General features: G+C 41.6%; 1 protein-coding gene across 2 annotated transcripts in view; it reads right to left on the bottom strand.

The window, feature by feature from the left end:
- tll1 (tolloid-like 1) overlaps positions 1–18,287 on the bottom strand; it is a 109,515-nt gene extending 91,228 nt beyond the window's left edge. Inside the window, exons 1-2 of one of the 2 annotated variants that reach the window (XM_054778372.1) lie at positions 16,747–18,287; positions 14,475–14,811 (exon numbers count right to left, since the gene is read on the bottom strand). In XM_054778372.1, the coding sequence (XP_054634347.1) occupies positions 14,475–14,643 (169 nt within the window). In that variant the 5' untranslated portion in view covers positions 14,644–14,811; positions 16,747–18,287. Of the gene's footprint in view, positions 1–14,474; positions 15,076–16,746 lie in introns of those variants that run through there. The other variant, XM_054778373.1, reaches the window with a different exon arrangement.
- Between the last annotated feature and the right edge of the window lie 6,967 nt (positions 18,288–25,254).

Raw genomic sequence — 25,254 nt, 5'->3', positions numbered from 1 at the left:
TGAAAACAGCCAAAGTGGTTCAAATTTTCAAAAAAGTTTATAAACATCAATTTACACACTATTGACCAGTTTCCTTGTTACCTCAACTTTCTAAAATTATGGAGAAGCTATTTAATAATAGGTTGGACAAATTTATTAATAAGAATGAATTACAAGCAGGTAGTCAATATGGATACAGAGCCAACATTTCAACTTAGCTTTGAATTGGGTTAAAAGCTACCTAGAAAACAGGAAGCAATTTGTAAAGCAAGGAGAATACACATCTGGGAGTTTATATACCACGTGTGGAGTACCCCAGGGGTCCATATTGTGACCAAAACTGTTCAATTTGTATATCATTGACATTTGTAAAGTAACAAAGGACTTAAAGTTGGTACTATTTGCGGATGATACCACTGCCTTTTGTTCTGGCGAAAGCACACAAGAACGTGTTAAAAAGGTCAAGGATGAAAAGGTCACATTAAAGTCATGCTTTGACAGGAACAAATTATCCCTGAACTTAAGTAAAACTAAAATAATGCTATGTGGAAATAGCAGAAGGGACGTACGACCAAATACAAATAAACGGAGTGGACATTGAAAAAGTGGAAGAATATAAATTCCTGGGGATCGTTAATGAATGAAAAAATGAGTTGGAAATCTCATATTAAATATATACAACAAAAGGTGGTGAGAAATATCTCTATATTGAATAAAGCAAAATATGTTCTTGATCAAAAATCACTCTACACTCTTTACTATTCCTTAGTATTATCATATCTAATGTATTGTGTGGAGATTTGGGGTAATAAACTCAACTCACTCACTGTACTCCAAAAAAGATGGGTGAGGATCATTCATAATGCCGCATATAGAGAACATACAAACCCTTTATTTTTAAAATCCAAATATTAAAATGAGCAGATTTAGTACTCCTTCAAACCGCTAGAATAATGCATAAAGTTAATAATAACTTGTTACCCAAAAACCTCATACAGTATTTCTCAATCAGAGAGGAGAAATATGATCTCAGAGGAGAATTAATCTTAAAACATTTATATGCCACAACTACGCTGAAAAGCCACAGCATTTCTGTGTGTGGAATTAAATTATAAGGGGATTGAGAAGGGAGGGATTGAGTAAGGAAGTCAAACAATGTACAGAGATGAGCACATTCAAAAAACAATACAAGCAGTTGATGTTTGCTAAATATAAGGCAGAAGAGTCCTGATCATCACAATGATTGTTCTGTCATGCTTGCTTTTTGTCTTTGTTTTTTTTTATTGTTATTGATTATTATAATGACTGTCATATAAAATATGAGATGGAATGCAGGAAGTGAATAATATGTACTGTACTAGATGTGGAATGGATGGAGGTAGGATTAAATAAGCTTTGCTTCTTCCTACTCCTTCTGGACATGTGGAAGTGTGAAATAATGATTCATGAGATGTATTCCATTGGAACCTTCATGTTCAAATAAACCAAACCAAACCAAACCAATGGTTGTTTGTCTATATGTGCCCTGCCATTGGCTGGCCACCAGTCCAGGGTCTACCCCGCCTGTCGCCTGAAGTCAGCTGGGATAAGCTCCAGCCTTCCCCTGCGACCCTAATGAGGAGAAGCGGTATAGAAAATGGATGGATGGATGGACTTCCCATTCCTGCCAACTCACCCTGTCCTTGCCGTGCTGTTTTGAGGCAGTGATGCCACAATAGGCCGATTTCTGCCTGGCTGACCAGGAGAAATAACCAGCATGATTCTTTTGATCCAGCGAGCGTTTTTGTTTCATTGTGAGCTTTTATGTTGAATTCCGAAGAGTATTTTATAATGAATTCCGGTTATACGGAAATGCACCATCGAACTGAATAAATTAGCGATGTAAATACAAAACTAAATATTGAAAAACAAATCAAATAAGATCATAATAAATGAAAACTTTTAACACAGTTTTTGCTAAAAAAGAAAGAATAGTATGAACATAAAATGGATAAAACATAATTTTAAAAAAAGTTATTAAAGTCTTGCAATTTCCTGCAAGACACATTTTATTTTATTCCATATTTGCCCCGTTGATGGGTATTCTAAGAGAGGTTGAGGGTCGTTTTCATGCACATTCAAAATGTATTTGTTAAAAAGTCGGTGCTTTGTCCAAGTAAAAATAAAGAAAACACAATCCATATCCACTGTGTGTGTGTGTGTGTGGCTGCAGTGTGGCGTTTGCACATCACCACAATAATGCAACAACGCACTAACTGACAGCAAGCAGAAGGTGACTTTGCCACTAACCCCCCTCCCCACCAGGAAAGGGCCAGGTGAGATGAAAGCGTTGAATAATTGAGCAGAGTGTGGCAGGTGAGTGACACTGATGGAAGTGCTGACTCATGGCTAATTCTCCCGTTCCCTCGCCCGCCCCGCCGCGGAACAATGACGCTTCCAAAACAAAACATTGGGCCTCGGTGTTTGTGCTGAGGCGGGAATCCTGAGGACGACTTCGGAAGCTCGGTGGCAGCCGCTCTCTGCTCGGGAAAATCCTGTTTAATATAATATGAGTGCGCGCGCTGCTTGTGTCACACACACACACACACACACACACAACATGCGCACATCTCTCTGGTTTCCTTCCTCCTTGGTAGCAAGGTGCGGGGGATGGTGGTGGTGGGGGTGCGGGGGGTCAGTGGCTGCTGTCACGAACATGGTGGGCTTCAAACGCAAATAACGCACTGTTTGCACACTGCCACATGGACATCCAAATAGTGGTCCGGTCTTTCAAAGGCTTTTCAGGCCACAAATGATTGGGGGTCAGGGTGCACCCAGGCTTCCCTCTCCCCGGCCACTTTGTGCAGCTCCTCTCTGCGGATCCCGAGGCATTCCCAGGCCGGTTGAGAGACATAGTCTCTCCAACGTGTCCTGGGTCCCCAGGGAAGCGTCCGGGAGGCATCCTGACCAGATGCCTGAGCCACCTCATCTGGCTCCTCTCAATGCGGAGTCCAAGTCCGAGTTTCTAGTCCGAGTACTTTTTAGAGCAGGGGTGCTCACACTTTTTCAGCCTGCGAGCTAGGTCTACCTCCTACTATCCATCCATCTATTTTCTATACCGCTTCTCCTCTTTAGGGTGGTGGGGGCATGCTGGAGCCTATCCCAGCTGACTTCGGGCGACAGGCGGGGTACACCCTGGACTTGTGTATGGCAGGGCACATATAGACAAACAAGCATTCACACTCACATTCATACCTATGGACAATTTAGAGTCTCCAATGAAGCTAACATGCATGTTTTTGGAATGTGGGAGGAAACGGAGTACCCGGAGAAAACCCACACACGCACGGGGACAACATGCAAACTCCACACAGAAATGCCCAGGGGAGAATCCAACCCAGGTCTTCCCATCTCCAGACTGTTACTGTGTTGCCAACATGCTAACCACTAGACCACCGTGCGGCCCACCTCCTACTATAAATATAGAAAATATATATATTCACTGTCTTGATAAATATTGACTATACATTCTACATGTATATCAGGGTGCACGCACTTTTTCAGCATGCAAACAATAAGTCTACATGATCTATCTCTTGCTACTGTATAAAACATATATATGATTAACATCATGTATAATAATATAGAAAACATTCAATATAAAATAAAATAATATATACAATAATTATATATATATATATATATATGTATATACATACATATATATATATATATATATATATATATATATATATATATATATATATATACATATATATATATATATATATATATATATATACACATACATATATATATATATATATATATATATATATATATATCAAATCTAACCGGTAACTTTGAAACTACTATACTAAATACTAATAATTAGTATGCCACGTTCACAGTTTCAAGGTTTACAGGTAATCAAAGTAGTTGATATCATTCACAAATAATTTACATTTCAATTCAATATGGCAATAAAAATAATTAGACATAATTCATCTGCTGTGTACATAACCTGAGTACTGGCAATATGTCAAAATAGCTACATAGCGTGCATTAAATACACAGTTCATGTACAGTGTTTATTGCAGGTTCTTTTTTTATTATTTATGTTTTAAGGCTGCAAAACCCCTCACCATACACTTTATACACTTTTCTCAGACAGGCATTAACATTTTTTTACATTTCTCTCTTGTTTAAACGCTCTCAAAGTTGAAATTTCCTTTGAATTTGAATGATCAACCTACTAGGCTGAACACAAAAAAAAAAATTGTAAATGACTCACACGTATTTCGCCGTTCGGTTGTACTGTAGCGTTTTTGTATCCTTGTCAAAAAATATTGCTCCCGTTGTCGTGTTTTCCTCACGGGGCTAGCTTCTTCTGTGTCTTCTATTGTTTACAGTATTGGTGGTTTGCAAGCAGCTCACATGGTTAGCTTGGTAGCCATGACCACAACAAGAGACGGCACGAAGGAGATTGCCTGACAATGGTCTACAGTCAGTCAGAACGCAGAAGACAATGGGCGGTGCAGACAGAAGAGAGTGAATAGAGAGCTTCGCCGCTGCCTGTGCTAAAGCACAGAACTACAACACTCAACTTCACACAATGCAATTCTTCTGCAGTATACCATTTTTTTTTAATCGGTTTTCATTATTGGGAAAAACACAAACCTAATAAATTGGGAAATGTGAAAACTGTAATAAGGTCATAGTATTATTTTGTAAATAAATTGTTATTTTGATGTAAAACAACCCTTTTTGTGTTGTTTACAAAAGTATAACATTTGTGTCAAAGTGAAAAGTTATGCTGGAAATGTGTCTTTTCACAAAAAGATGGTTTTCTTCCTTTTTTTAGTTGGGAACTGGTATTTTCCTGAAACTTACCTATGTTCTACTGCTGATTACTAAAGAACGGAAAAAGGTAGAAACAAACTTTTTTTTCCTGATCAAAGACGCGAGTCTAGTCTTTCTTTTGGTAGGTTCCATGTTTATATAGCCATATCACACAATATTCAGTCCAAATCGTCGAAAATGGCCGCTACGGAGGGGGATCAATTTGGAAAAATGGCTTGGATTGAATGAGTTATTAATCATAAAAACTTTCATTGAAAAAGTGCATAAAGTGTTCACTTGTTGTCATTGACTAATATTTAAATCTGTTTGATGATCTGAAACATTTAAGTGTGATAATCGTGCAAAAAAATAAGAAATGGGGGCAAACACTTTTTCACACCACAGTATGTGTTTCAAAGTCAATTTAGAGTCTTCAGCAAAGCTAACCTTGGTCTTTTGGTTAACACTGAATGGAAGTGAGAGTCTACAAACATTTGCATGTATTACCATTACCGTTACTCACTGGAATAACGACAACACCAGCAACTATACTGTCTAGTGTACGTGCACATGTATTGTGTTGGAAGGAGCACTTGTTCTTTCAGGTCGCTCGTGAAGAAACCTCCCACAGCTTCACTGGGACACTCACACAGGCCTGTTTGCCTTTAAACCTAGCGTGTGTGTGTGTGAGAGAGAGAGAGAGAGGACTTTATGAGAGCCGTGATTTGTAAGGAAGCATGAATGACTGAGGAGCGTTGTTGTGTATGTGAGGTGAGTGTGAGTCGGTGTGTGTGTCATCTCCAGCTGAGCAGCAGGATGCAGACAACCAGGAAGAGATAAGCACGGGTGAATGGAGGGAGCGCTACGTGTGTGTGTGTCCGCGCTGGGAAATCACTTCACAAAGGCCTGGAAGTGTGTGTGTGTGTGTGTGTGTGTGTGTGTGTGTGTGTGTGTGTGTGTGTGTGTATGTGCGCTCTCCCGTCTTGCAGTGCGGGACTCGGAGGAGATAAGCAGACAGCCAAATATTCCCGTTGCTTTTTCCCAGTGAAAACAGGAGGCGGAATACCAGGCGGTCAGACGATGCCACAGGGTCACGCCTGGAATGAGACGCGCTTCCGCGTCTTACGAGACTTGAACGCCATCAAACGGGTCGCCGCGGCAACCAGAAAAACACTTCTTTAAACCGAGTGCAATTACTAGTACTCCCAACACTACATACAGTGTGTATATTAGTACATATACTGTACTGCATGTATTTGTACAGTACATACCCTGTATGTTTGGCACATACACTGCATGTAACTGTACTTGTACTGCATGTATTAGTGCATACAGTGTGTGTATTTATACATACTGTATATTGCATGTATTTGTGCATATAATGCATGATTGGCACATATACTGCGTGTATTTGTACATATACTGTATGTTTGGTGCATATACTGCATGTAATTGTACATATACAGCATGTGTTAGTGCATACAGTGTGTGTATTAGTACATATACTGCATGCATTATTGCATACGGTGTGTGTATTAGTACATATACTGCATGTATTCGTACATATACGGTATGTTTGGCACATATAATGCATGTATTTGTACATATACTGCATGCATTTCTCAAAATACAGTAGTGAACAGAAATATCATGTACTGGTTCATAGACAGCTGTACTGGAACATATATAGTATGTACAGTATATATAGTATGTCTTGGTAGGTACTTAATACTGTGCGCACTGGGATTTGGTATATATACTGTACATATAGCACAGGTATTGGTATACTATATATTGCATACTGTATGTATTAGCGCATATACTGTATTTATGGCCTATAACTAATGTATTTATGGATGCATATTCTGCAGGTATTTGTACATATACTGCATGTAGCAGTACATTCACTATACCACATGTATAAGTACATATACTGCATGTATCAATACATTCACTGTACAACATGTATAAGTACATATACCGCATGTATTGATACTTGTATTGCAGGTGATGGAATGTGCAGAATTCCATTGACTTTTTTGTGCATATTGGCCAACGTGCAACAGCACAGAGCCTTTAAAGTCATGTGGGAGAAGCATCCATGCATGCAGTAATGCAAACATACTGTAGTAGTATCAATGCAGCCTTTATGGACCTCAAATCAACGCATGGCTTCTGTTTTTTTCATCGAACGTACGTAGACTGACTGTCTCCCTGTATCACACATACACACACACACACACACACACACATGCGCGCGCACACACGCGCACACACACTCACAGGATTGAGCATCCGCATGAAGAGATGAGTGTACACAAGCCAGAGGTTGTCAGGTTTGTCCATTTGGGAATGTGAGGAATGTACGTGTCGGTCAGCTGGTGGAGGCGCTCGTCAGCGCCATGGCACAATATTTACACACACTCTCGCACACACACACACACACACACACACACACACACACACACACACGTGTTTGAATGTGGCAGTCGTTGAAAAAGCCATCAAACACCAATCACGCTGAAGCCAGGGGGCACGAGTGCTTCTGCCCTCTGAAATCCGCCCAGCAACAAGAAGCTTTGTTGATATTTTGGAAAAGCATACGCTAACAAGTCGTACAGATTGCATCTCAGCTTGGTCGTGTACCGTAGCTGAAAAAGCCTGTCATTAATATCAACTTCACTCTTTGCCCTTTTTCCCATTTTTCGCTGTTTTTTTTCCCAAATATTAAAATTTTCTTCTTAAACAATCTTCATAAATTTTCTTTTGGTAATATTATGGCTTTATTCCCACAATACTGTAACTTTTTCTCCAACCTATTTTTTACAAAAAAATGACAACTTTATTTGTTGTTTGTTGGTTTCTTATAATATTATGACTTAAAAAAAAACTTTAATATTTCAAACTCCATGCTACCAAAATGACAGTATGTTTTAAGTTTATTCTAAAAAAAATTCTGAATATTTTGACTTTATTCTTGTAAAATTACAGATGTTTTTCCAGTTGAGAGACATAGTCTGTCCAACGTGTCCTGGCCTTCGGCCCAGGACACCTCCCCAGGGAGGCGTCCGGGAGGCATCCTGACCAGATGCCTGAGCCACCTTATCTGGCTCCTCTCAATGCGGAAGAGCAGCGGTTGTACTCCAAGTTTCTCCTGGATGACAGTGCTTCTCACCTTATCGCTAAGGGAGAGCCCAGCCACCCTACGGCGCTTGTAGCCGCCATCTTGTCCTTTGGGTCACTACCCAAAGCTCATGACCATAGGTGAGGGTAGGAACATAGATCGACAGGTAAATTGAGAGCTTTGCCTTTCGGCTCAGCTCTCTCTTCACCACAACAGAGTGATGCAGAGTCCGCATCACTGCAGACGCCGCACCAATCCGCCTGTCGATCTCAGAGGTACTGAAATTCCTCCACTTGGGGAAGGATCTCATCCCCGACCCGGAGATGACACTCCACCCTTTTCTGAGCGAGAACCATGGACTTGGACTTGGAGATGCTGATTCTCATCCCAGCCGCTTCACACTCAGCTGTGAACCGATCCAGTGAGAGTTGAAGGTCATGGCTCGATGAAGCCAGCAGGAGGACCACATCATCTGCAAAAAGCAGAGACTCAATCCTGCAGCCACCAAACTGGAACCCCTCAACGCCCTGGCAAATTCTGTCCATAAAAGTGATGAACAGAATCGGTGACAAAGGGCAGCCCTGGCGGAGTCCAACCCTCAAAGGAAACGGTTCCGACTTATTGCCGGCAATGCAAACCAAACTATGACACCGGTCATTCAGGGAACTAACCACCTGAATTAGCTGGTCCAGTACCCCATATTCCCGGAGTACTCCCCACAGAATTCCTCGAGGAACGCGGTTAAATGCCTTCTCCAAGTACACAAAACACATGTAGACTGGTTGGGCAAACTCCCATGCACCCTCAAGGACCCTGCTGGAAGTTTAGAGTTCCGCGACCAGAACGAAAACCACACTGCTCCTCCTGAATCCGAGATTCAACTATCCGGCGGATCCTCCTCTCCAGAACCCCTGAATAAACCTTACCAGGAAGGCTGAGAAGTGTGATCCCTCGATAATTGGAACACACCCTCCAGAGTCGTGTCAACCAAGACACGCCCACAGCATCCAGGGCCTTAAAGGAACTCCGGGCGGATCGCATCCACCCCCAGGGCCCTGCCACTGAGGAGTTTTTTAACCACGCCGGCAACCTCCACCCCAGAGATAGGAGATAGGAGTCCCCAGGCACTGTTTCCTCTTTGACCTCATAGACCTGTCGGTAAGATTGAGGAGGTCTTCCAAGTATTCCTTCCACCGGTCCACAACATCTTGAGTCAAGGTCAGCAGAACACCATCCCCACCATACACGGTGTTGACCATGCACTTCTTCCCGCTCCTGAGACGGCGGATGGTGGCCCAGAATCTCTTCGAAGCCATCTGGAAGTCATTCTGCACGGCTCTCTCACACTCTGAACTCCTCCCATGTCTGAGTTTTTGCCTCAGCGACCGCCAGAGCCGCAGACCGCTTGGTCTGCTGATACCTGTCAGGCCTTCAGGCTCAGGGCCTATATGTTGGAGTTTAACCCGGTGAACGAGAGGGTAGTTTCCCTTCGCCTTTGGATGGGGGGACGAGTCCTGACTGTTGTTTGTGCTTATGCGCCAAACAGCAGTTCAGAATACCCGCCCTTTTTGGAGTCCCTAGAGGGGCTACTGGAGAGTGCTTCCTCAGGGGATTCGCTTGTTCTGCTGGGGGACTGCAACGCTCACGTTGGCAGAGACAGTGAGCTCTGGAGAGGCGTCATTGGGAGGAACGGCCCCCCTGATCTAAACCGAGCAATGTTTTGTTATTGGACTTCTGTGCTCGTAACAGATTGTCCATAACGAACAACATAAGCATAAGGGTGTTCACATGTGCACCTGGCACCAGGAGATCCTGGGCCGCAGTGCGATGATCGACTTTGTGATCATGTCGTCTCACTTGCGGCCACATGTTTTGGACACTCGGGTGAACAGGGGGTGGAGCTGTTTACCGATCACCACCTAGTGGTGAGTTGGCTCCGATGGTGGGGGAAGATGACAGTCAGACCTGGCAAGGCTAAACGTATTGTGAGGGTCTGCTGGGAACCGCTGGCAGAGTTCCTTGTCAGAAGGAGTTTCAACCCCCACCTCCGGGAGAGCTTCGACCATGTTCCAAGGGAGGCGGCGGACATTTAGTCCGAGTGAGCCATGTTCCGTGCCTCCATTGGCGAGGCAGCTGATTGGAGCTGTGGCCATAAGGTGGGTTGATGCCAGTCGTGGCGGTAATCCCAGATGTTTTTTCCATTTCTGTTGTTATTGTTTTAACTTTCCAACTAATTCAACTTTCTTCTTGTAAATTTTCTACTCGTAATGATGACTTTATTCCCATAATATTTGGACTTTATTCTTGTAACATTTATTTGTTGTTTTGTTTGTTTCTCTTTTACTTTTTTTAAACATATTTTTCTTTAATATTTCAAGTCTATGCTAATAAAAATCACAGTATATTTACTCATAAATAAATGATAAATAAATGAAACAAACAACATAATAAAATAAACAAGAAAAAGGCAAAAACAAAACTGTGAAAATAAAATGGATTCTCAGTCTCTTTTAGCAAAAATTTCACTTAAATAAAAATACACAATCATAACCAAAAACAATAAAAAAATAGACCCCGTCTCTTGAATAACAAGAAAGCTTAACATGTAGCAAACGGCATTGTCTGTTAGCGTGCACCATTTTTGGCTGTTTTGTTTATATTTACTTTGCCGAGCAAACGCCACAGTAAGCGTTGGCTGTCGGGATGAAGGCTCCGCTGCGGTAGCGGTACCAGTTCGCCGGCATTCATACGTTCACCTTGTTCATTCTGTTAAACAGTGAAATATTCCCACCCTTGGGTTGTGGCATTTGGTTTAGAAACCGTCGCTTTTGTGCTTTCATTCATATTCAAGTTAGCTCACGACGCTAACGCTAACCTGACGGACATCTCTGTGTATCGACTCACTAGCAGCCCCGCCTCAACGTACTGGGACAAAGAGGCTGAATGGCTGAGAGGAGGGTTCACTCTCTCCGTTCATTCCACCATAGAACCAACGTGCAATGACACATGCAGAGGGAACCCTCTTGTCATCCAGCCTGCGTGGCACAGAGAGACGAGCAGATGAAACACTCACACACAAACGCACGTCAATTTATCGAGGCTGGCAAAATTATCAACTTTGTTTTTACTTATCGTTCGATTAATGGATTTATTAATTATCGTGACAGGCCTAATGTTTAGAATGTGCCGCAGGACCCCCGGATTTTCTTAAATTTGCTTTTCTGTGTCTTTTTTTTTTACCCAACAGATGTTGTTGTGGCTTACCGACCAATCAGACACAAGCTTGTACACTTTATTTCCTGACTGTCCTTTCTGTCTTACTGCCCACTCCCCTTGTCCTTTCTCTTGCTTTGTGGGGCAGTGGAAACAGCATCGTGAAGGTTTTTTTTTGGCTTGATAGCACAATGGTTGTAAAATGACTTTACAGAAATAAAACACAAAATTATGTTTTTTAAGAATTGCGGAAAAAGTTATAATGTTAAGATAATAAAGTCAGAATGTTATGGGAATAAAGTCATAAGAATAAAATGTACAAGAAGAAAGTTGAAATAGTCGGAAAAAAACCCCAGCAGAATTGAATACGAGAAGAAATGTAACATATTGAGAGAAAAAAGTCACAATTTTACGAGAATATTAAGTAATATTATGAGGAAAAATAATGTCATTTTAGTAGCACAGAGTTGAAATATTAAAGAAAAATATGTTTTTTTCAAAAGTCGTAATATTATGAGAGACAAACTAAACAAAATTAAGTCCTAATTTTTGGAAAATTAGGTTGTTGAAAAAGTTTTAGTATTATGAGAATAAAGTCATAATTATGAGAATAAAATTTACAAGAAGAAAGTTGAAATAGTCGGAAAATTAAAAAAAAATGCAGAAATGGAAAAAAAAACAGCTGTAATTTTACATGAGTACATTTTAAATATTAACAAAAATAATTCACAATTTTAGGAAAACTAATATAATTTTAGTAGCATAGAGTTGAAATATTAAAGAAAAAATTAACTCTTTTTCAACAGTTGTAATATTATGAGAAAGAAAACAAAATAAAGTTGTCATTTTTGGAAATTTAGGCGGTGAAAAACGTCATATTACGAGAATAAAGTCCTAATTATGAGAATAAAATGTACAAAAAGGAAGTTGTAACACCTGAAAAATAAATTTTAAAAAGCAGAAATTGAAAAAATACATTTCAAATATTAAGAGTAAAAAGTCAAAATTTTACTAGAATAAACTGGTAATATTATGAGGAAAAATTGGTAGCACAGAGTTGAAATATTAAAGAAAAAATATGTGGTTTTCAAAAGTTGAAAAATTAGGTTGCGGAAAAAGTTCTAATGTTTCAAGAATAAAGCCAAAATATTCCGGGAATGACGTCATAACTACGATAAATTTGCAAGAAGAAAGTTGAAATAGTTGAAATAGTTTATGCTTGCCAAAAAACTCGTCCTTTAACCACGACTGGATGGATGTACAGCTTAGCAAAACAACTCCGACATATTAGCAACCATGCTAACCTAAAGTGCGAGAAGCCGTCATTTACCAGCTCCGCCTCTCCGGCATATGCTGGTAAAGAGATTATCCCGTCACATTTCGGACTACGATGACCAGGAGTAACGCTCTCACCGCTTGTCGGCCCACAGAGACCCGCTTCCGGGCCGGCTGCCGCCCCGCTTTGCATCACCAGCTGCTTTTTAGCGCGTCGCCGCCCCTCATCTTTGCATTTTATTGACGACAAAACGGGATTATATCACCCCGACACGGGAATTCATCAGCAGCGACAGATGTACAGAGGTACAGAGGTTTTTTTACACTCATTCATGACACACACACACACACACACACACACACACACACATAGAGCGTATGAGGAGGTTTTACGTCCACTGATGTTCCACAGCCTGTCATTAAATGTGTGTGAGAGCATCCCCACATGTTTTGGTGGAGTACAGTCCAGATGTTTCTCATCTGTCTTGATGGTTGATTTAACATCTGACACACACACACACACACACACACACACAACCACATGCACGCACACACACATATCCATACAACATCATAGGCTGCAGCATCTTTCAATGCATCCTAATATACTTCATTGTATTGCATTAAGGGGGATGCTATTATGCAATAAAGCAACACAACACAAAATGATTCTTTTCAAAATGTGACAGGAAGCGCTTTCTGGGCAATTTGAGCACTTTTAAAGCACATTCACGATGGATTTGTATCATCTACTGCACCTAACAGCTGCAATAAATGTCCAAATATAAACAGTTAGCAAAACAAATCATCTTATTATGCATAATATGTGCATTTTATGATGGACTTTCATGATTTTTGAGCAACTCGCATGCAAACTGAGGCAAAAATAAGCAGGTGCAAATGTATTTTTTTTCACTACATCACATGACATGGAATGCTACTGTGTTCGAAACAAAGAAAAATACGTTTTGTAGGAGCATGAAAAGCAGCATGAAGTATATTTAAAGCACACTTTATGCACAATACAAGATCTTTCCAGTTGGATCTTTCGGCTTTGCAGCACCTAGCAGCAGTGATAAAGACATTTTAATCCAGATGCATGCAGGCGCAACTGTATTAGTTGAAGAAATGGCATTAAAAGGGAGTGTAGTGTGCTATAAACAAACAAAAATATATTTTGTAGAAGCATTTGACACAAAATGAAGGCAAAAGGGACGTTTCAAGGTGGATTTTCATGCTTTTTAAGCACCTTTTTGCTGTGATAAGTACACTTAAGGCCAAATGCATGCAGGTGCAAAGCACTAAATGGTATTAAAAGGGGCTGTAGTGTGCTATAAACAAATAAAAATACGATTTGTAGAAGCATTAAACACCAAATTATGGCAAAAGGGACATCTATCGCACACTTTATGCACAATTGAAGTACTTTCAAGGTGGATTTTCATGCTTTTTAAGCACCTTTTTGCTGTGATACGTACATTTAAATCCAAATGCATGCAGGTGCAGCTGCATTACGGTAGTTAAACGGGACTGTAGTGGGCTACAAACAAATGAAAATATCTTTTGGACACAAAATTAAGGCAAAAGGGACGTTTATCGCACACTTTAAACGCTTTCAAGGTGGATTTTCATGCTTTTTAAGCACCTTTCTGCCATGTTAAGCACATTTAAAGCCAAATGCATGCAAGTGCGACTCACTAAATGACATGAAAAGGGATTGTAGTGTGCTATACACAAAGGAAAATTGGTTTCGCAGCAGCATTTCACACGAAATTAAGGCAAAATGTTCACTTAGATGTGGATTTTTGTGCTTTGCAGCACCTTGGAGCTTTGATAAATACATTTTAATCCACTAGATGGCATTAAAAGGGATTAGAATGTGCTAAGAGCAAATCAAGAATGTATTCTAGAGGAAATGGAAGTGCATTTCCAGGAGTTTGAAGCGGCAATGCAAAGGTGAAAGTGCAGCACGGCGTGGACACTGAAGGTGGCATCATTGCACACGCGCGCGCGCGCACACGGAGATGGCATAAAGTGCAGGATACATGTTGCGTGTACTCACCAGCTTTACACGGGTCCTTGTAGTCGATGGTGTCCGCTCTGTCGTCCTCATAGGAGTCATAGTCCGCCTCGTCGTAGTCCGCACACAAGACCACTTTGTCCCGAAAAGTCAAGCCGGCCAGCAGCAGCGCGATCCAGAGCATTTTAGCGGACAATGTCCAGCTTTCCATCGGAGGCGTAGAAATGTCTCTGCACGTCCCGTCCGCTGTCCTCTCTAGGACGTGCTGTCCGTTGACACGGACTCGGCGTGGTTCATGGTGGGGAAGGCTGTCCGCGGTGAGCCCCCCATGGCTGTCCCCCCCGGGGCCGAGTGTCCGTCTGCGGCTCCGCAGGTGAGGCTGCGGGACGAACAAGGAGAAGACGGGACCGTGAAGGCACCAAACATCCACTTCCCTATGTCTCTCTCTATCTACTCTACATCTATGTGTGCGCGCGCGTGTGTGTCTCCCTCTACTACTACTACATCCCTCTCTCTCTCTCTCTCTCTCGCTCTCTCACTCCTGTGCCGTAACAGAGGCAGGAAGGGCTCTGATGCCGCCATTTTTGCTGAATCTCTGTGTGACAAGAAGCTGTGACACCCACACAGCGCGGGACTTCCACAGAAACTCTGTGAGACGAGACAAGACACTGCGAGACGTGAACACCAAGACACACACGGAGTGGGATAGAAGAAGAAACACGGAGACACTGAGGAGACACAAACTAAGACGGGGGTGTCCAAAGTGCGGCCCTTGGATGCTTTTTCATTGGCCCACGGCACATTCTAAAAATATATTTGAAAAAGGAAACTATAACAAAAAAATCAGCCCAATTTTACAAGAATAAAGTAAAAATATTAAAGAAAAAAAGTTGTAATTTTACAAGAATAAACTGGTAATATTAGGAGGGAAAATTACCTCATTTTAGTAGCATACGGTAAAGTTGAAATATTAAAGAAAAACCTTATTTATTCAGATTTTTTTTTTTTAAACGTTCACATTTTTTTATAATTAGGATGCGGAAAAAGTTATAATGTTACGAGAATAAAGTCCAAATATTACAGGAATTAAGTCATAATTATGAGAAGAAAGAAAGCTGAAATAGTTGGAAAATGTATTAAAAACAACAACAGAAATGGAAAAAAAAACAGCTGTAATTTTACAAAAAAAAGTTCAAATATTAACAAAAAAAAGTCACAATTTTGTGAAAATAAACTAATAATATTATGAGAAAAAATAATGGCATTTTAGTTGCATAGAGTTGAAATATTAAAGATATTAATATTACCGTAGTATTATAAACAAAAACAAACCAAACAAAATAAAGCCTATGTAATTTTACAAGAATAAAGTTAAAATATTAAGAAAAAGTCACAATTTTAGGAGAATAAACTGGTAATATTATGAGGAAAAATAATGTCATTTTAGTAGCATACATGTAAAATGTTTAGAAAAAAGATGTTGTTTTTCAAAAGTCCTAATATTATGAGAAACCAACAAAACAACAAATAAAGTTGTCTTTTTTTTTTTTATGAGGTTGCGGAAAAAGTTACAAATATTAGGGGAATCAAATTGACAAGAAGAAAGCTGAAATAGTTGGAAAATGTATTTTAAAAAAAAACAAAAAACAACAACAACAGAAATGGAAAAAACAGCTGTAATTTTACTAAGTTTACATATTAAGAGAAAAAAGTGACAATTTTGCAAGAATAAACTAATAGTATTATGAGGAAAAATCATGTCATTTTAGTAGCATAAAGTCTAAACAAACGAAACAAAATAAAGTTGTAATTTTTGAAAAATTATGTTGCAGAAAAGGTTATACGAGCCGCTACGAGAGTGACGTCCAAATATTACGGGAATAAAGTTGGAAAATTAAAAAAAATTAAAACAACAGCAGAAAAGGAAAAAAAAAACGTCTCTAAGTTTACAAGAATAAAGTAAAAATATTCAGGAAAAAACGTTGCATTGTGATGAGAAAAGAAGTTGCAATTTTATCAGAATAAAGTTGTAATATTATGAGGAAATATACGTATGCATGCATACTTCGTCATTTTAGCAGCATTGACTTGACATACTAAAGAAAAAATATTTTTCAAAAGTCCCCCCCACCCCCCCAGACACTTATTGAGGCAACACTGTGGTTGACTGCAAAGTTGTCAACAAGTGCTGATAATCTCCCGCCACGCGCGTGCTGGTAGAACACAGCAGCAGTAAAAACAAGACGTAAATAAAGGTGGCGGCCATATGCCCCCCCCCCCACACACACACACACACACACCTTTCACAGCTTACCTGCACAGTCCCATCATGCCTCACTCAAATGCACCCATCGTCGTTGCGGTCCCAGAGGAGGGGGAAAGGAAAGAGGGGGCGGGAATGGGCTAGGGGGGTATCACACTGGTACCGCTGTTGAACCACTGCCTGGCCCCCCCCACCGCCACCGCCGCCGCCACCAGCAGCAGCACCACGACCAGCCACAACCGCTAAGAGTTCTTGTAGGTGGGGGGGATTAGCCGTCCCTGCTAATCCTGCCCCGGAGCTGATAGGTACTGGAGGTAAGAGCGGCGCCCTGACGTCACTCCATCAATCCAAGCGGCAAGCTGTCCACCACGCACGCCCTCAGCACCGCCGCAAATCCCCTCCTGCACACACAGACGCCAAAACACGCCTCCCACATCCAACGCCACACCTACCTTGGAAATACACATCGTCTGGTCCTGGGTCAAACTGCGGCCTGCGTGAAACCTTTCATCACATGCCAATCTGGGACGTGAGGCTACGCTGCCCCACAAAGCAACAGAAAGGACTAGGATAGTCACCATGATCAGACAAAGACACACATTCAGGAAATAAAAATAGAAATATGACAAGTTGATGTTACTTTTGCAGTCGGATCACTACATTGTTAGCCACAGCACCATGTCCTGGATCGGGTGGGGCTCTGCCAAACTTGCCCCTACAGCAAAACTACATCGCTGTTTTAAGGTAACACATTCCTTGAAAGAACATCCAAAGTGCAAAACAAAAAGACTTTAAACACAACACTTTTCATTCCACTCACTACGACGTTTCCATGGCCATTTGGGACAGAGGCGACGCTGCCCCAAAAAGCAACAGGAAGGACTAGGAGAGTCGGCATAATCAGACAAAGACACACTTATTATAAAAATAAAAACAGTAGTGTAAATATTACGAGTTGATGTTACTTTTGGAGTCGGATCACTACATTGTTAGCCACAGCACCATGTCCTGGATCAGGTGGGGCACAGCCAAAACCAAGCTAACACACTACTGTCCCGTTATAGGATGTCCAAAGTCCAAACACAGTCTACACTCTACGGTCAATACTACTCACTACGATGTTTCCGTGGCAATCTGGGACAGAGGCTACGCTGCCCCACGAAACCAGAGAAAGGACTAGGAGAGCTGGCATGGTCACAAAGACAGACAATAAAAAAATAAAAGCAGTAGTGGAAAAATGACGAGTTGATGTTACTTTTGCAGTCGGATCACTACATTGTTAGCTGCAGCGCCATGTCCTGGATCGGGTGGGGCACTGCCAGACTTGTTTCTACAGCAAAACTATAGTCAGCATGCACAAAATCAGGCAGAAACACACTGAGGACATGAAATCAAAACGAGCACAAAGGATTATGACTGATCTCTCATGCTGCTAATGACTATTGCTTTGTAAGCCACAGTGCCATCTTCTGGATCAAGTGGGGAATTGCATCACTTGCCTCTAATGCAAAATAGGCACTGCTTTTCGATCATATACACTGCTCAAAAAAATTAGAAGAACACTTCGAAAACACATCAGATCCAAACTGGGGGAAAAATGATCTTGAATATCTTTCCTGATAATAAGTGGGTGATGTATTAGTAAGAAAATGACGCCACATCATTTGATAGAAATGAAAATGATCACCCTATAGAGGGGGAAATCAAAGACACCCCAAAAATGAAAGTGAAAAAATGATGCAGCACACTGGTCCATTTTGCTAAAATGTCATTGTAGCAACTCAAAATGATTCTCAGTAGTTTGTGTGGCCCCCACGTGCTTGTACGCATGCCTGACAACGTCGGGGCATGCTCCTAATGAGACTACGGATGGTGTCCTGGGGGATCTCCTCCCAGATCTGGACCAGGGCATCAATGAGCTCCTGGACGCATGGAGGAGATTCCAGGAGACAGGTAGTTACTCCAGGAGAGCTGGACAGGGCCGTAGAAGGTCCTTCAACCCTCAGCAGGATCGGTATCTGCTCCTTTGTGCAAGGAGGAACAGGATGAGCACTGCCAGAGCCCTACAAAATGACCTCCAGCGGGCCACTGGTGTGAATGTTTCTGACCAAACAATCAGAAACAGGCTCCATGAGGGTGGCCTGGGGGCCCGACGTCCTGTAGTGGGCCCTGTGCTCACTGCCCAGCACCGTAGAGCTCGATTGGCATTTGCCATAGACCACCAGAATTGGCAACTACACCACTGGTGCCCTGTGCTCTTCCCTGATGAGAGCAAGTTCAACCTGAGCACATGCGACAGACATGAAAGGGTCTGGAGATGCCGTGGAGAACGTTATGCTGCCTGCAACATCATTCAGCATGACCGCTTTGGTGGTGGGTCAGTGATGGTCTGGGAGGCATAACCCTGGAAGGACGCACAGACCTCTACAGGTTAGATAACGGCACCCTGACTGCTATTAGGTATCGGGATGAAATCCTTGGACCCATTGTCAGAACCTATGCTGGTGCAGTGGGACCTGGGTTCCTCTTGGTCCACGACAATGCCCGACCTCATGTGGCTAGTGTATGCAGGTAGTTCCTGGAGGATGAAGGAATTGATACCATTGACTGCCCCCCACGTTCACCTGACCTAAACCCAATAGAACACCTCTGGGACATTATGTTTAGGTCCATCCGGCGCCGCCAGGTTGCTCCTCAGACTGTCCAGGAGCTCATTGATGCCCTGGTCCAGATCTGGGAGGAGATCCCCCAGGACACCATCCGTAGTCTCATTAGGAGCATGCCCCGACGTTGTCAGGCATGCGTACAAGCACGTGGGGGCCACACAAACTATTGAGAATCATTTTGAGTTGCTACAATGACATTTTAGCAAAATGGACCAGTCTGCTGCATCATTTTTTCACTTTCATTTTTGGGGTGTCTTTGATTTCCCCCCTCTAAGGGGGTGATCATTTTCATTTCTATCAAATGATGTGGCATCATTTTGTTACTAATACATCACCCACTTATTATCAGGAAAGATATTCAACATCATTTTTCCCCCAGTTTGGATCTGATGTGTTTTCGAAGTGTTCCTCTAATTTTTTTGAGCAGTATACTTCGTCTGGAGCCTTAAACACATGAGCACTAAACATAAACACGCGTCTTTCATGGTTTTTCCGCAAAAAAATTTGGCTGTTAAACTTTTGCGTGTCGATCGCCGTCGAGCAAATCTGCCTCGTCAGCAAAAAATCAACAAAATCCATGGAGGTGAATGCTGGCTGCAGGTGTTTGTGTCCTACTTAAAACCTTATCGATCCGCGTGTCCCTGAAAGCACCACAGCAGCATTTACGTCTCACACACACACACACTCCAGATGTATAAGTGCTGTGGTTTGCAGATATCGCAAGCATTCTTAATGAGGTAAATATTCATTAGTCTGCACGTTAGTCACTTTGTCTTCATTTTACACATTTTTTTTCCAATCCATAACAGCAAACAGAATGCAAAGTCACCCTAAGATGTCAATAAAAAACAACACACTCCTGATCAAAATCTCAAGACCAATTGAAAAATTGCTAGAATTAGCATTTTGCACATTTGGATGTTAATGAGGTTTTAAGTAGAGCTACAATATGCAAAAACAAGAAGGGGGGGTGAGACAAAAAGCACTTTGAAAAAGTCATTTATTGAAAGCAACAATTAAACTGAAATAGGCTGTTTATCAGCTGATCAAAAGTTTAAGACCACGGGCTATAAAAGCCTAAATCTGCTCCAAATGTTCATTTTCGGTCAGGCATTCCCACTGTCATGCCCTCCTGATGGTAAAGCTAAGAAGCTTTCTCTTTTTCAACGTGGTGGGATTGTGGAGCTGCATAAGCAAGGCCTCTCGCAGCGTGCCATGGCTGCTGAGGTTGGGAGCAGTAAATCAGTCTTTCTACATTTTTTGAAAGATCCTGAGCATTATGGAACAAAAAAGTCAAGTGGTAGACCCCAAAAAAATTACGCCGAGCCGGAGGATCCGATTGGCTGTCCATCAAGACACAGGGCGGTCTTCCACCCACATTAAGGCCTTACTGGTGCCGACTGCAGTGCAATAACCATCAGACGCCATCTGCGGAAAAGGCATTAAAAAACAAAAAAGGAATTCAAAGACCTCGTCTCCTTCAACACCACAAAAGTGCCCGTTTAGACTTTGCCAGGGAGCAAACATGGGACATTGAAAGGTGGAAGAAAGTTTTATTCTCTGATGAGAAGAAACGTAACCTTGACGGTCCAGATGGCTTCCAACGTTACTGGCATGACAAGGAGATCCCACCTGAGATGTTTTCTACCCGGCACAGTGGAGGGGGGTCCATCATGGTCTGGGGTGCTTTTTCATTCAGTGGAACACAGGAGCTTCAGGTGGTGCGGGGTCGTGAAACGGATGCAGATGTTGCAGTGGGCATCCCTCATGACTGAGGGCCCTCGTCTGTGTGGTAACAGCTGGGTTCTTCAACAGGACATGCCCAAAGCCATTTTGGAAGTGATGAACAAGAACGGTGGAGCTACTCATTACTGAGTCCTACTGAGAACATGTTTGGTTCTGCTTTGGAGAGATTTTTGTTCTTTTTTTGAGCGATGGTCTTAAACTTTTGATCAGCTGATAAACAGCCTATTTCAGTTTAATTGTTGCTTTCAATAAATGACTTTTTCAAAGTGTTTTTTGTCTCACCCCCCCTTCTTGTTTTTGCATATTGTAGCTCTACTTAAACCCTCATTAACATCCAAATGTGCAAAATGATAATTCTAGCCATTTTTCAACTGGTTTTAAGATTTTGATCAGGAGTGTATCATATGTTTTTTTCATGATTCACATATAGATACATCATAAGCAGATATATAAAAATACAACAAAAAATGTCTGGAGTGTCAGTTACATAACATCAAAGGAATTCATAATAATAATAATAACATTTATTTAATATAGTGGAAAACTAAAGGAAATAATAATAATAATAATAATAATAATAATAATAATAATAATAATAATAATAATAATAATAAATGAATTCAATTAATCCAAATAAATAGTCGACAATCAGGTTAAAATATCAAATCAAATCAAATAGTTTTGATCAAAGGAAGTGTGATGTAATAATAACGATAACAATACAGTCATTAAATTAATACAAAAAAGTGGAAAATGTTTAAAATATCAAATCATATCAGAGGAATTTGATCCAAGAGAGTAATAATACTAATACTACTAATAATAATAGGGGGGGCATGTCTCTCAACCATTCTGGAGTCGACCTGGGGCGTGGTTGGTAGTCCAGGTTTTGGGCGCGCAAGTGTTAGCCTATAAAGAGATGTTCCATCTTTGTCAGGCAGTTGTTGTGTGCAGTTGGAGAATAAAGCTCTGCATGAGACCAAACCTTGAGTCTTTCTTGCAACTGCCACAATAGTATAATAGTGATTAAATTAATAGAATAAGTGGAAAAATCTAATCTAATCAAATAGGTTTCACCAAAGAAAGTAATCATGATCATAATTATTCATTAAATTAAAACAGTGGAAAATGAGATTAAAATATCAATAAAACAACAAATGTTTGTAATTTTTTTAATTCATTCATAAAAAAAACATATAGAGTAATTAACAAGTAGTTATATTAAAAATAGAAACAAAAATTTCTGCAAATTGTATTCCATTTTGTAAATGATTTGAACAACGTCTGCCTTTATGTCATTCAAATGAAAGACCCGCGATTGGAAGGTCACGTGATTTATCTTCCACTTCCGTACTTACGCCCCGCGCGGGTTTGGCCGCCATGATGGGAAGGAGAATCCACAAACATTGCGAAGTGAATAATATTGTGTCCTCGGCACACTCTGCAGCCATTCATTGACGGCCCAAAAGAGCAGATTGGTCATTTTTCTGATTTCCCCAAAGATAAAGACAGGTATGTGTAATACAAATGCTGTAGATTTATAACACCGGTAGTTGCAAATAAACGGGACAAGTGGCCAAGACTCACAAAGTTTCACCACGGTTCAAGCTACTTTGTTCGTCTGGGTGATTAGCTGAATTCATGATGATTATTTAATGTATAAACAATGCCACAGTTTACACTGTGCGTGATGTCACATGACTTAGTATCCAACGTCACCAGACGTCGTATATCGCGAATGACGGCGTCACGTGGTTGGTTAGCAACGTTAGCAACAGCGCTAAGCGGCATCATGCTAGCTTAGCATTATTCAGAAACTCAACATGATGAAACTTACAACTTCCACGTTTGTAGCTCACTGGAGGGTAGTTTCTTGGGGTGTTTTTTTCTGTGTTTGAGCGCCCTTCTCTCTAAAGTGGAGCAAAAGAAGTCGCTTTTTGGCTAATGAAGGACATTGGGTGATCGCCAGCTCACTAGTGACCCCCACAGGATATAAGCTGTCACGACAGCTGACATTTGACTGCAGAGTGGGGTGGGGCGATATTGCACATTTTGGTAGCAATCCGATACCAAGTACTTGACGAGACATGGAAAATATCAATCTCATCACACATGTATCGATTTGGTACTGATACCAGCCTTGGTATCAATAGAATGGCTATTTTGGGTATGGTGGACACTTTTTAATACCATGTCTCTTACCTCAAGTATCACCTGTGCCCAAAGGATCAATGATACTGATGATAATATGCTAATAGTAGCAGCAGTGTGGCTAATAAGCTATGCGGCCTATTGATCTGCCGAGTCAGCATCTGGACTGAAAAGCGCTGATTCGACATTGCATGGTAAAATGGACTAAAGACGTGGTATCCTCTGCGGGTGGGTGCAGCATGGAGGCTACTTTTTAAAAAGAAAGTCTTTGCTTACGGGCGTTTATACGCTGTACTCGCTTTGTGCGTCAAATCTACTTCATAAACATGCTACGTGTCGGATTAGGCTACATACATATATGGCCATGTTTTCATTCATAAACATTCTCAAATAAATGACATTTTTTCAAATTTAATTCAAAATATTTTATAAAATACAAATGCGCCAATTTTACAGCAACAAAAACTCTAACTTTGTTTTGTTTCTCATAATATCACCACTTTGAAAAAAAATATATCTTATTTTTTCTTTAATATTTCAACTCCGTGCAACTAAAATTACTTTATGTAAGGTTTTTTATTGTTGGAATGCAAATTTTTTTTCTTCATATTTCGACCTTATTCTTGTAAAATGACAGCTGTTTTTTGCATTTCTGTTGTTGTTTTTCCCAACTATTTCAACTTTCTTCTTATGACTTTTGTTCTTGTAATTATGAAATTATTCACATTATATTTTGACTTTATTCTCCTAATGTTATAGGTTTTTCCACAGCCTAATTTTACTAAAATGACAACTTTATTTGTCGTTTTCTTTGTTTCTCATCATATTACGACTTAAAAATAACTTTTTTATTTAATATTTCAACTTGACGCTACTAAAATATTATCTTTCCTTATAATATTATGACAGACTATTTTTTTGTTAGGTTAGTGTTTGTGTCTTTATATTTTATTTTATGTAAACAGTGTGGACCGGGCACTGCTTCCCCTTTCTGAGGCGCCGGACGGTTTGCCAGAACCTCTTCGAGGCCGACCGAAAGTCGTGTTCCATGGCCTCACCGAACTCCTCCCACACCCGAGTTTTTGCCTCGACCACCGCCGAAGCCGCGTGCCGCTTGGCCTGCCGGTACCTATGAGCTGATTCAGGAGTCCCACAAGCCATCCATGCTCGATAGGACTCCTTCTTCAGCTTGACGGCAGCCCTGACCTCTGGTGTCCACCATCGGGTTCGGGGCTTGCCGCCACGACTGGCACCGACCACCTTGCGGCCGCAGCTCCGATCGGCTGCCTCAGCAATGGAGGCACGGAATAGAGCCCATTCGGACTCGATATCCTCGTCCTCCCCCGGGATGCAGGAGAAGCTCTGCCGGAGGTGAGAGCTGAAGACTCGACGAACAGGAGACTCTGCCAAACGTTCCCAGCACACCCTCACTACACGTTTGGGTCTCCCGGGTCTGTCCGGCATCCTCCCCCGCCATCTAATCCAACTCATCACCAGGTGGTGATCAGTTGACAGCTCAGCCCCTCTCTTTACCCGCGTGTCCAGGACATGCGGACGCAGGTCTGATGATACGACTACAAAGTCGATCATAGACCTGCGGCCTAGGGTGTCCTGGTGCCATGTGCACATGTGGACATCCTTATGTTCGAACATGGTGTTTGTGATGGACAAACTGTGATTTGCACAGAAGTCCAACAACATCACACCGCACGGGTTCAGATCGGGGAGGCCGTTCCTCCCAATCACGCTCCTCCAGGTCACACTGTCATTGCCCACATGGGCGTTGAAGCCTCCCAGCAAAACGACAGAGTCACCAGTTGGGGTGTTCTCCAGCACCCCTCTGATGGACTCCAAGAAGGCTGGGTACTCTGAACTGCCGTTTGGCGCGTACGCACAAACGACAGTCAGGACCCTTTCCCCAACCCGAAGGCGTAGGGAAATGACCCTCTCGTTCACCGGGGATGACTCCAACACAGAGGCACCGAGCCGGGGGGCT

The sequence above is a fragment of the Dunckerocampus dactyliophorus genome, chromosome 6, assembly GCF_027744805.1.
Source record: "Dunckerocampus dactyliophorus isolate RoL2022-P2 chromosome 6, RoL_Ddac_1.1, whole genome shotgun sequence".
Lineage (NCBI taxonomy): Eukaryota > Metazoa > Chordata > Actinopteri > Syngnathiformes > Syngnathidae > Dunckerocampus > Dunckerocampus dactyliophorus.
The sequence above is the reverse complement of the archived record's forward strand: the minus strand, read 5'-3'. Positions and strand labels throughout refer to the sequence as shown.